The 12,818-nt window shown below is 43.7% G+C and overlaps 1 protein-coding gene across 1 annotated transcript in view; it reads left to right on the top strand.

Moving 5' to 3' along the window:
• Positions 1-12,818, top strand: part of TTC39C (tetratricopeptide repeat domain 39C) — a 106,249-nt gene that overhangs the window by 78,040 nt on the left and 15,391 nt on the right. Inside the window, exon 7 of the mRNA XM_045456893.1 lies at positions 12,721-12,814. Coding sequence (XP_045312849.1) covers positions 12,721-12,814 — 94 coding nt within the window. The remainder of the gene's footprint in view (positions 1-12,720; positions 12,815-12,818) is intronic.

Consider the following 12,818-nt stretch of genomic DNA (forward strand, 5'->3'; position numbering starts at 1 on the left):
GTGCTGGGAGTGTGGCACACCCCGAACTCTAAGGGACAGAAGTTTCTGTGCTCAGGACCCTGTTGGACCTTGTGCTATGGGGCTCTTCCTCTGGCTGTTCGTTTTTATTCTTTATGATGTCAGAAGTGTTGTGAGTAGAAGAGACTGGTTTCCTTCAAGCTTCCTAAAGGTTTAGTGCTATTAAATGTTCTTGCCAAGTGTTTTGTTATGATTGATTACATTTATTATATAAATTGTGTGATGAGGCCTGCTCTGTCTGGTAGGTTTGTTTGGGTCTCTGTGTGGCCCTCATCCTCTGCCTGGCAGTAGCCCGGGGCTGAGGGAACCTAGGGCATAGTTTTGCTTTTAAGATTCAGCGAGGTCGTGATCTGGGAGGCCTGTGCCGCTCTTGGAGCTGTGAGTGAGTGCTAGTCCTCATTGGCTGTAATGATGACAGAGCTGGTGTCAAGGCTGCAGCAGCATGGGGACAGCGAGGGAGCACATGCCCTGGAGAGAGCAGGACTGTATGGCAGGCAGGCAGTAAGCAGCTGGAGGTGTGGCCAGGCTTCAAGCAGCATAAACACAGGCCTACTGGAAGGTAAAGCTTGGTGTGGCTCACCATTGTGCTGCCCTCACAGCTGGGGAAGGCAACACAGAAGTGGGGGGATTGGGGCAGGCTGTTTCGAGTGTGGGAGTTTGAAGGTAGAGGTAAGAGTGTGGGGGATTAGCCTGCATTCAAGCCCAGAGCCAAGAAGCCACCAGATAGTGGGAGATCCAATCTCAGTGGGGCTGGAACATTTGGTGGGAGAGAGGCAGGTGGAATGAGGGTGACTAGGGAGACAACATATCATTTGATTTTTGTCTCTCAGTCCAAATCTCCTTTCTCATAGAAGAGTTCCTTGTTCATATTTAATTGTATGTTACATGCGCATTGTTTTCCTTTGCCCTTCAGGATTGTGTTTATTCCCGTTTCTTTTAATGCTTACCTGTTTTTGAGTAGATTTTTCTTTAGTATTAGATTGAAAAAAAATGATTTTGATGTTTGACTTGTCTGTCTTCTATTTGAAACATGGGTTCACCTATCCATACAGTGTTCCAGTCCTTTGTTCCTCACTCTTCTGATGCGAATGAGCATACTGTAAACTCCTTGAGAGGTGACAGTCAGGTTTCAGGAAATAGCATTTCTCACTTTTACCCTACCCCTTGTCTAAAGCTCTTGGAGGAAATTTTATATTTTCTCACAGCATCGTGTTCAGCTTTCCTGATTTTCTTTATGACTGTGGACTCTTAACATTTGGGCAGCTGAGTTCTTGAAGCTGTGTGTTGCTTTGTTTGGGGTAATAGTATTCATTTCTCCGCGCTGTCTGACAGAGGGCTTGTTAGCTCTGGCAATCTTGTCCCGTTGCTTCAGGTTTTGATCTATGTAGCTTTGGAGAAAGAGCTCTGGGCTAAGTCTAAGGATCTGGTTTGGCTCTGTCATAAACCATACAGGCACTGTCTCCTTCCCAGTGGTTGCTCACAGACCAGACAACTTGAAAGAGCTGTAAGACCTCAGTCAAGCCAGTCAACCTTCTCTGGCGCTCTTGCTTCACCTGGAAAATTAGGGTTTTTCTGAAGCGTCTGCCCTGGAGCCCTGATTTAATTGACTAGTTGGGATATGTTCCATGAAAAGAGGTTCTGTGTCAGGCAAATCAGGATATGCTGGGACTGCTCAGAGACTTTAGTTTTGCACTGTGAGGGAGCTAGAGTATACAGGTACGCCGTCTGTGTTTACCCAACTTATTTGACCAGGAAAATTCTTTTTTATACAGTAGCCTGTGAGAACCGAAGGGTTCAGTAGAATGCACTTTAAGAAACACTAGGCTACATCATTTTTAAGGGTTTTTTTTTGCCCCCAGCTTTAAATTTTATAGTTCTGTGGATATACTGAAGCCACTTAATTGCATATTTTAAAAGGGTAAGTTTTCTGGTGTGTGAAATAGATCTCAACAAAGCTGTCATAAAAATTTTTTGTGGTTCTTTAATCTTCAGAATTAACTACATAGGATTGCTTCTGACTTTTTCAACTTGCCTTTAATTCTCTTTGAGGGAAAAAAAACATAGGAACTTGCCCATTTGACATCCTTTGTAGAGAATGCCATTCAGTTGTAGGAAAACTTCTTAAAGTTGCTTTCCTGATTATGGCTTCTATTTCTCTCGTGTAAATCTCCATGCATATTGGATCTTCTCCATCTGTTTTCTTCTAGGTGTGTTTGTTTATCTTGAATTGCTGCCTTTTATGTAGTGTGATTTTCTGTAGATTATTGTATCTGTTTTTCAGAGTTAATTCTTTGCATTATCTTCTTCACTGTTAATTTTAGTTTTATGGTAACGTGTTAAAAAAATTTTTTTTAACATTTATTCATTTTTGAGAGACAGAGTGTGAGTGGGGAAGGGGCAGAGAGAGAGAGGGAGAATCTGAAGCAGGCTCCAGGCTCTGAGCTGTCAGCACAGAGCCCAGCATGGGACTTGAACTCTCAGACTTCAAGATCGTGACCTGAGCTGAAGTCGGACACTTAACCAACTGAGCCACCCAGGTGCCTCAATAGTATCTTTAATATATGCACATTTCTTTTAAATTCATTGCTGTTTTTCATATAAATTCCATGTCATTTTAAAAGGCAGCGTGGTACAGCTGAAAAAGCATCTGACTCAGCTCAAAACAGGCTCTTTTACTTCCTGACTGGCTGAGCATTCTGAGTCTGTGTCCTTATGCATAGAAAGAGGACAGTGCCTCTCCCATGCTAGCCCTAAATAATGTAATGTGGATATGGTAAAGCACTCGGCACACGGTACTTGGACAGGGCTTTTCTTATTTAGACAGAATTGCATCTGGATTGTAAATCCAATTTAAAGCACTTTCTGTGACACGTTTTGTCAACATCCTATGTGTAACCGTTGAGAGACCAAGGAAATGTAACTGGTGCGTTAATCACTTTGACCACTCATTAGTGCTGGATTTGGTCACACAACGCTTTTTCAAGGGGGCTGCTACCCATGTGACGGTGCTGAAAATAAAACTACCGTATTCCATTATTTGTACGTAATCAAATTTGTTGCCTGTGATATAAAAGGCCTTTGGGGGGGGGATGCCAAGAGAAATAGAGAAAAAGTCCCTGCCCCAGAAGTCATTCATAATCTAACTATGAATAGCAATGTTGAATGCGTGAAAAGGTAATGGCTCAAGGCAATGAAAGTGCCAAATGAATGGGTGGTCACTGTTGGTGGGGATGACTGGGGAAGAGGGGGTGGAGGAGGTGGAACTTGAGGGATGGGAGAGCCACTTTCGGTCACCTTCTCAGGGAAACCTTCCATGACTGTGGTATTGGATGTGTTGGCCTCACTCCTGCCACTGGTCTCCCTGTCTCCTTTACCAACCCTCCTCATTTCTGCCCAGAGACTCCTGTTCACTGCACACTCAGGGTGAAGTCTCTTTCTTCTTTGCTCATGGTCTGGCTCTCCCCCTTAGAATGAGAAAGCAATCTCCACGAAGCAGGGACTCTTTCTGTCACTGGATATCTCAAATGCCTTGACCAGTGCCCAGCTCCAGACACCAGGGCTTCAAGAGTGAGTGAGTGTGAGAGGGCACACATGTTTGTGCACCTTGAATGAATACTCCGGCCCCTTGCCTTTTGCCTTTCTTCATTGTGCTGTGATGATAGTTCTATTTTTATAGCTCCTGGGTTTTTCTCAGAATGGGAGCAGCCATATTTATGGCATTTTGAAAAGTCCCCTCAATTACACATAATTTGTAGATTCCATGTGTGTAGTGGTATTAAAGGCTCCATCCTCCCCAATCAAGGACTGTGTAAAACCAAAACATTAGGTGTGCCTGGATGGCTCAGTTGGTTGAGCTTCTGGCTCTTAGTTGAGGCTCAGGTCATGATCTCACAGTTCATGGGATCAAGCCCCACGTCGGTGTCTGAGTTGACAGTGCAAAGCCTGCTTGGGATTCTCTCTCTGTCCCTCTCTCTCTGCCTCTCCCCCTTTCATTCTCCCTGTTTCTCAAAAATAAATCATTCTTTGGTTAAAAAAAATTTTTTTTTACACTTATTTACTTTTGAGAGACAGAGACAGAGCACAAGTCAGGGAGGAGCAGAGAGAGAGGGAGACACAGAATCCGAAGCAGGCTCCGAGCTGTCAGCACAGAGCCCGATGCGAGGGTCGAACCCACAACCGTGAGCTCGTGACCTCAGCTGAAGTTGGACGCTCAACCAGTTGAGCCACCCAGGCTCCCCAATAATGCTTTGGTTTTAAAGTTTGTTTAAGAAAAAGAGTGATAGAATTGGTAGTACATGGATCAAAATACTGGTAGAACTGACCTATAAATGAACTCCTATATTATAATGTAAACAAAGTTTTTTTAAAGAATGAAGAATAAAACTAAAATTATTGTCCTTAACATAGAAAGAACTCTTAGAAACATAGAATGTAGAAGGATAAACAGACAAAAAGAAAAATAGACAAAATACCTGAACAGACAATCCATAAAATAAGATGCACAAAGGGTAAGTAACCTTTTACCCCCATGATAGAATCAATGAGCTGCAAATTAAAACAAGGGAAAACATAATTGGCAAATGCTGAAAAACATTCTCTGTTGGGAAAAGGTTTAGGGAAATGGTCTCTTATAAACTGTTGGTACATATGTAAATTCATAAAACCTTTGGGACATGTGGTCTTGTATTTATACAAATTAATCCACAATCTGTATAGGGAATAACTTAGATGTACCATATATGCACTCTCACACATGGAGAGACCTACACATACACATACATGCACGCAGAGACCAAACCTGCCCCCGTTCATCACCTGTAAGAAAAATTCCAGGAGTGGATTCTGAGGGGGAGGGAGGAGCAGGTGGTCTGATCCTATCTTAGGTCAGGTACTCACACCCTTCCTAAGACCAGAAAGCTTTTCCAGACAAGCAGGACCCTTCTGATTCCCATCATGTACGGGAATGGCTCCCCAGAGAAAGGAGACCTCTGACAGTTGATGTATTCGTTTGCTCAGGCTGCCATGACAAGGAACCACAGAAAGGGGACAGAAATTAGTTGTCTTGTAGTCCTGAGGTTGGAAGTCTGCAGGGTTGATTTTCTTCGGAGCCTCCTCTCCTTGGCTTGTAGAGAGCAGTCTCCTCCCTGTGTCTTCATGTGTTCTTTCCTGTGTGTGTGCACACGTGCCTGGGTCCTCATCTCCTTCCTTCTTAGGAGGCTTCCGGTTATATTGGATTAGGGCCTGCCCTATAGACCTCATTCTAATGTAGTTACCTCTTTAGAGACCTTATCTCCAAATACAGTCACATTCTGAGATGGTAAGGATTAGGATTTCAACATATGAATTTTAGGGGGATGCAGTTCCACACATCACAGCTATCAGTGCCAATTAGTGTCTCCTCACAGGCACTTAGGGTTTTCCTTTCTTTTCACAGGTACCTCAGATACCCTGGTAGCCTCTGAGTACAGCGCCCTGCACATTCTCTCAATGTGCCAAAATTCTCTCAGGGGTCAAAATGGAAAGAGTCACACGCCAATTTAAAGTAGACATGAACCAGATGGTTTATCAAATCAGTGTCAAACAGCAAGAAGCAAGTGAAAAGGATAGCCTCGGTTAATGCTCTGAGGATGGAGTGCAGGCGCGGGGGGGAAAGGCCGTGCTACCTGAGGCCCAGCATACACGCATATAACGTCTTGCATCGCTCTGTACATCACTGGCCACAGTAAAGCAGTGGACCCTCGGGTTTTATTAGTGTTTCTTGGGTAGAGGACACACGGTGCCAGCATGGGTGTCACCAATGGATGGTCAGATTAAGGCCACCTGAATATTAATGTCTTATGAATATTTAGTATTCTGAATATTTGGTGCTTTTTATATATTTATATATATTTCATGTATATTTAGCACCCAGGTGCCTCATGAATTTAGATACTTTGTGACCCTTTTTGTTCTCTTTTTTCAAATATATTTTTTAAAGTTTATTTATTTTGAGGTGGTGGGGAGAGGCAGAGAGAGAATCCCAAACAGGCTCCAGGCTGTCAGTGCAGAGCCCGACATGGGACTTGAACTCACCAACTGTGAAATCATGACCCAAGGTGACATCAGGAGTCAGACGCTTAATCGCCACCCAGGCGCCCTAAACCCTTTCGTCGTCTAACACACACACACACAGACTCTTACTTGTGGAGTACATACTGTGTTCTTGACATTCTGGACACATCTCAGGAATTCTGCCTGTGCCTGACAAACTCTGCTTCCTGGTTACTTAAAACCTCTTGAAAGAATGTGCCTGTATCTTACAGACTTCCATATCTAACAGCTGAAAATGCTCAACTGCGTGTTAGAGTGGTCCACATGGGAACACCCTCTCCTAGCGGCTGGGTCCACAGGAACTAGCATGTTCTTGGATTTGCCACCACAAACAGCGATCTCCTCTCTTGTGTTTAACACCACAGAATTAAGTGGTACCAACATTATTTGAATGCCAGTGGACTGGCTCTGAGCTGAGACCTTTTTGTTGGCAATTGAATGCTATCATTTGATGTTAAACACAATTTGGTGGTGGCACAAAAGGAAACTGTTCGCTGGGGAAGTGGAATCTTGCCTTACGGATTCAGGGCAGTCTGGAACTTGATGTCCTTTTGGCACCAGAGTCTGGGTCAGGTCTCCAAAAGGACTTGGCCTTGTTTCCATTAACACCTTCCCCCCGCCCCCCCCACGACTCTACAAAGGAAACCTTTTGCTTGCTATCTGAATTTAATGTATCTTCTCAGCTTGGTATTGCTAGTGGGAATCTTTGAGTAGAATAAAATGTAACATTAGTAACTGCAAGCTTACTGTGCTGACTCTGAAAATTATTCGGACTCTTTTTGTGTTTTCATATTTGTACTTTGAGATCTTTTTTTAAAAAGTTGATTTATTTTGAAAGAGAGCAAGAGTGCATACGAGCGGGTGGGGGGGGGGGCGGTGTGCAGAGAGAGAGGGAGAGAGAGCATCCCAAGCAGGCTCCGTGCTGTCAGCGTGGAGCCTGATGAGGGGTCCAATCTTAGGAACCGTGAGATAACCTGAACCAAAATCAAGAGTTGGCTGCTTAACTGACTGAGCCACCCAGGTGCCCTGAAATCTTTACTTTCTAAAGGGCTTTAAAAATATATTGATGTGGAAATAGCTTACATTTTTAAACTTGGAAAATGGGATTTGTGGCCACTTACATGTTTCCTTTTTCCTTTGTCCCTTGTCTCTCCAAGTATGTCTGTGTTTGGGTTAGGCAAGAATACAGATTTATATATTTGTGGTAGAATCTTAAATGGCTCTTAATTATGTCTACAGGAAAGAATCTAGAATTTCTCCCAGTAGTCTAAAACAAATTGTGAGAAGCTTAATTACCATTTATTGCAAATCTTCTTTCTAAATGTTGGAAAACAATATTGTGATTTCCCGGCACTACTAACAGGTAACATACACCTATTTTTATTTTTTTTAATTTTAATTTTTTAAAGTTTATTATTTTTGAGAGAGAGTGCGTGAGCAGGGGAAGGGCAGAGAGCAAGGGAGACACAGAATCCAAAGCAGGCTCCAGGCTCTGAGCTGTTAGCACAGAGCCCGATGCGGGGCTCAAACTCACAAACCGTGAGATCATGACCTGAGCTGAAGTCGGCTGCTAAACCGACTGAGCCATCCAGGTGCCCCATGACATACACCTGTTTTTAAAGGCAACGTACCTTCCCCAAGAGCATTGTGTGTGCGTTAATTCATTTATTTCAAGATCTCCTGAAAATTATAATTTTTTTCTCAAGGCCCAAAACTGTGTTGTTTGTGAAGTTGGTGCCGAAATCTGGTACTATTGACTAAATTTTAATATTCTCTGTTATGTCGTGTCTCCATTAAAGGAAAAAAATTCAAGTTATGGTATTTTAAACATTTTAAATGAATTATTCAATTGAAAGGCGTGGCTTTGAAGTGAACTAGTTATTTATAGTTCCAGAGCATAGAAAATATGAAAATATTTTCTACAGGTCTGCTAGTTCTGGTATGATCCTGATACCAAAACTCCTAGAGGAGAGCACTGAACAAAAACCTATAGGTCAACTTCATTCTGAACATAGAAGCTCTAAATAAATATTAGTAAGTTAGATCCAACAATGTATTTTTGATATGCTGTATTATGACCTTAGTAGGGCTTGTTTCAGAAAGGCCAGCGTCGTTCAGCCTCAGGAAATGTGTTCCTGTTATGACCTGCATTAAGGAGGTAATTGATAAAACTGCACAGTCCCATCAGTAGAGACCCAAATAGCATTTAATGAAATCCACTTAAAAAAACAAAAACAAAAACCAAGAAACTATTAGCAAATTAGAAATAGAAAGGGCTTTTCTTTATTTGGTAAAGATGGCATCTACTAAAAACGTGCCTCAAGCTATATTTAATGTTGCAACGTTAGAACATCCTCATTAAAGACGGGAATAAAGCGATGCGTGCTGTGCTTGCTAATAGCATCTTAACTGGTGGTTCCCTCCAATTAAGTCTCTTGTAGAGGAAGAGACAACACTGTCATTATTTGCAAATGATTTGAATATCTCCCCAGATCCAAGAGAAAAAGCTAAAACAATCATGAGGATCCATGAGTATAATAATGTGACATATGCAAAATCATCCTGCAAACATCCAGGGTTTTCCTCCATACCGGCAGCATTCACTCGCAGAATATGATGGAGGAACAAAGCCCTTTGACAGTCGCCGCAAGTATCATAAACTGCCTAGGAGTACAGCCATCCAGAAAGAAGTCCTGAATGGCTGGAAGAACGCGCTGTGTCTCTGTAGTAACAAAGCAGTACGTACACATTGTGCTGAATTTAGTTTGGCAGCAAGTATGCTCCATTTAATTTGGCAAAGACTCATGCTTTTGCAGATAATGCTTGCCAACATTATTTCCTCATTTTACCAGTGAAGAAATGGAGACTTTCAGGCAGTTTTTGTGATACAGTGTCCGTGGGTAATTCACCAGACAAAAGCCTAGGTGGTACTTGACCTCCGATTCTGGGCTTCACGGCTATTTCACGCTAGCCCGTTTTCTGTATTCTCTTGAGCCCAGCGTATGTGTATTTCCTCAAAAAATTAGGCTGTGAAGGTCACGATCTCGTGGTCCGTGATTTCGAGCCCCGCATCAGGCTCTGGGCTGATGGCTCAGAGCCTGGAGCCTGTTTCCAATTCTGTGTCTCCCTCTCTCTCTGCCCCTCCCCCATTCATGCTCTGTCTCTCTGTCCCAAAAATGAATAAACGTTGAAAAAAAAAATTAAAAAAAAAAAATTAGGCTGTGAATCAAGTATCAAATTGAGGATAATTCTCCTTTCTCTGCTCTGTTGTGAATATTAGAATTTATAATCCTAAAAACCCCTGTTGGATTATTTTTATTTTAAATTATTTTGGTGAAAAAGGGGAAATCTGTTTTCACCATTTTAATGTCTGTTCATTCCAATTCCTTAATGAGTACTCAGGCCGGAACTAGAATTAATTTTGTAGTTATGCTTATTCTTGGAATAGTATCGCTAAGCTCCATAGTGGTCTCGTGTTCTGTCAGAGCGCTTCTAACAAACGGAAGGATCAGTGGTACTTTCTTCACAGTTTAATTTTGAAAGCAAGACCCTGTACTCACTTTCTAAGGCCATGTAACAAGCTTGGTGGCTTAAAACAGCAGACATTATTCTCACACAGCTCTGGAGGTCCAAAGTCCAGACTCTGTTTCACTGGCTGAAATCAAAGTGATCGGGGCTGCCCTCCGTCTGGAGGCCCAGAAGACCGTCCATTTCTTGCCTTTTGTGGGCTCTGATGGTTCTTGGGCTTGTGGCTGTGCCTCCAGTCTGTGCCTTTGTGATGATGTGATTACGTCGCCTCCTCCCCTCTGCTTCCCTCACTTGTGATTGCATTTAGGCCCACCCCGATAATCCAGGATAATCTCCCCATCTCAAGGCCTTTAATGTAACGGGGCCTGGATGTGCCCTGCCTGAGGAAAGCTCGCTCTGGAGGCAGGCACAGCAGAGCGAATACTAGTCTGCTGCTAGCTTGTTGACCTTGATCGAACTACTCCACCTCTTGGAACCTTCGTTTCTGCATCTGAAAATGGAACCGAATACATGGCGATCTCAGATTTTTGAAAGGGTTAAGAGAAACAATGTTTATTCAGATGGTTTTTTTTTCTTTTTGTCTCCCCTACACTTGCATTTAAAGCTTTGCTGTGATTTGTACCTCAAGCCAGTACCATCCTAGGCACTTAGTAGTTGCCCGGTAATTAGTGTTCACAAGTAGTTTTTGGTCTTCTGAAGGGCAGTGTGGCATTGCATTGTCATGCAGCTGGAGACAGCTTGGTGGCAGCGGCTCATCCAGAAGTATTTTGTGTGGGACCATTGAGGGTCAGGAATTTAGCAAACTGAGGAGATGCCTGCAAAGCAGAATTGCTAGCACTGCGGTTTTGTGCAAACGGGCTAAATTGAGTGTGTGTGTGATGCGTGGAAAGAAGTGTTGATCCAGAAAGGGGAAAGGGGCGGTGTGATGAGTGTTCTGTGCACGAACACACATGCACACTGCATACAAGATTTAAAAAATTTTTGGAAATAATAATTATTATTATTATTATTTTGCCTCTTTGGGACCTTGGTGGCTATGTGCTTACATCCAGTGTGAATGTCTGACAGGGTTGGGCCTTTGTCACATTCCTAAGAGGTTACCTCCAACTAGATGTTAACCTCCTCGAGAACAGGAGTCACTGGCGCGGGGATGTGTGTCCTCTCTTCGCCTCCGTAGATGGTGCTAAGGGATTTGAACACCGCAGTCCGAACCGTCCTGGCCCAGTAAAGTGTTACTGTGGGACACGAATAGTTATTGATTCAGCCGAGGCCTTGGTTCTTGAGTCATTTGGCTTACGATGTTCCTGAGTCACTGGCTGTCCTGAGGATCTCCCTGACTCATCTGTGTGGCATGCGGGTGTTCAAGAGGCCTCCCGCAGTGACCGTGCATCACTAAAGGAGCCGAGATATGCGAAATGCCGCAGCCTCTCATTTGTGATCCTCCCTGCCCCTGCCTGGCTGTCTGTGGGGAGAAGAGGCTGTAGGGACCCCGAAAAGTTGGTGGCCAGGGATCAGCAGAATGGGCACAAATAGGACCCCAGGGAGGGCTGAGTGTGGGGCCGTGGGCATGGAATGACACCTGCAGGGGCAGGGAAGGCCCCTGAGAGCAGGGCTGTGCCAAATTTGTAGGGCATTTAGGATTTGTATTTGTTAACACCTGTCTTTGCTGTATTTAGGATTGACTTGAACTCTTTTATGCTGTTGATGCTTTTTAGGTGCTTTTATCAGGTGCTCTGGTATGAGGTTGGCAGACTTTGAAAGGGCTCTTTAGTGGAAAGAAACACTAAATGTATTTAATCAGGAGTGAGAACAGTCCTGGGAGAGTCTGCTGGACTCTGGACAGTACTAGATGAAGCAAAAGTCAGAAGTGAGTGTTGGTAGAGGAGAGATGATGACCGGGAGCAATCAGACAGCATTTTAGGTACAGAATTGACCTAGGACTGTATGGCAGGCGGAGTGGGTCACAGAAGGGAGAGCGAGCTGAGGGCAGGATTAAAGGAGGCTTCACGCAGTCACTCAATACCGATGGGGGTCTTTCTGGCCTGGGGCGGGGCCAGACACACTCCCTTTTGTTGTCCTTTATTGCGCTTTGCAGATCTGGGGTTTTTTACGAATTGAAGGTTTGTGGCAACCCTCCGTGAAGTCTGTTGGCGCCATTTTTCCAGCAACATCTGCTCACTTCATGTCTCTGTCACATTTGGGTAATCCTGGCAATATTTTGAAGTTTTTTGTTATTGTTAATGGTGATCTGTGATTACAACTTGCCGAAAGCTCAGATGATGGCCAGCGTTTTTTAGCAATAAAGTATTTTTTAATTAAGATATGTGCGCTGTTTTTTGGGCATCATGCTATTGCACACTTAAACAACAGTATAGTAGGAGCGTAACTTTTGTATGCACTGGGAAACCGGAAAATTCCTCTGACCCGCATTGTTGCAGTATTTGCAGTACTGGGGGCGTGAAACCAAACCTGTAGTTATCTCTAACATGTGCCTGTTGTATACACAGGAGGGTGAAATCTAGACCCTGTCCTTGCAGAACCCTTCTGGTAAGCAGGGGCTGGATTCGCAGTTACAGTAGAGCAAGTCCTTTCTATGGTCCGAGTCTGAAAAGTATGCTGTAGGAGAAGGCGTGAGCAAGCCCTCAGTGGGGGCATCTCCCGCCAGAGCAAAAGAAGTGTTTTGTGCCTAGCCAGGTTCATCTCACAACTGAGACAAATTGGAATGTTCCAGAAATCTTAAATTTTTTTTTTTTTAATGTTTGTTTTTGAGGGCGGGGGGAGAAGGAGAGAATGAGTAGGGAGAGACAGAGAGAGAGGGAGACAGAATCTGAAGTAGGCTCCAGGCTCCAAGCTGTCAGCACAGAGAGGCCGATGCGGGACTCGAGCCCTCCAACTGTGAGATCAGGACCAGAGCCGAAGTTGGATGCTTAACCGACGGAGTCACCCAGGCACCCCCAGAAATCTCTAAATTGTTGTTTAATCTGTTTAAAATGACTGTTAAGGAAGAAGACGTATTGAAATGAAAAGGATTGTAATGTTCATAGCAGATCTTAGCCAGTAACTCTGTTTTCATTCTTTCCTCAGTGTCAAATCAACAGTGCCTTGACTTCTTTCCATACTGCTTTGGAACTTGCGATAGATCAGAGAGAGATCCAGCATGTCTGTCTGTATGAAATCGGTAA

Source organism: Leopardus geoffroyi, chromosome D3 (assembly GCF_018350155.1).
Source record: "Leopardus geoffroyi isolate Oge1 chromosome D3, O.geoffroyi_Oge1_pat1.0, whole genome shotgun sequence".
NCBI lineage: Eukaryota > Metazoa > Chordata > Mammalia > Carnivora > Felidae > Leopardus > Leopardus geoffroyi.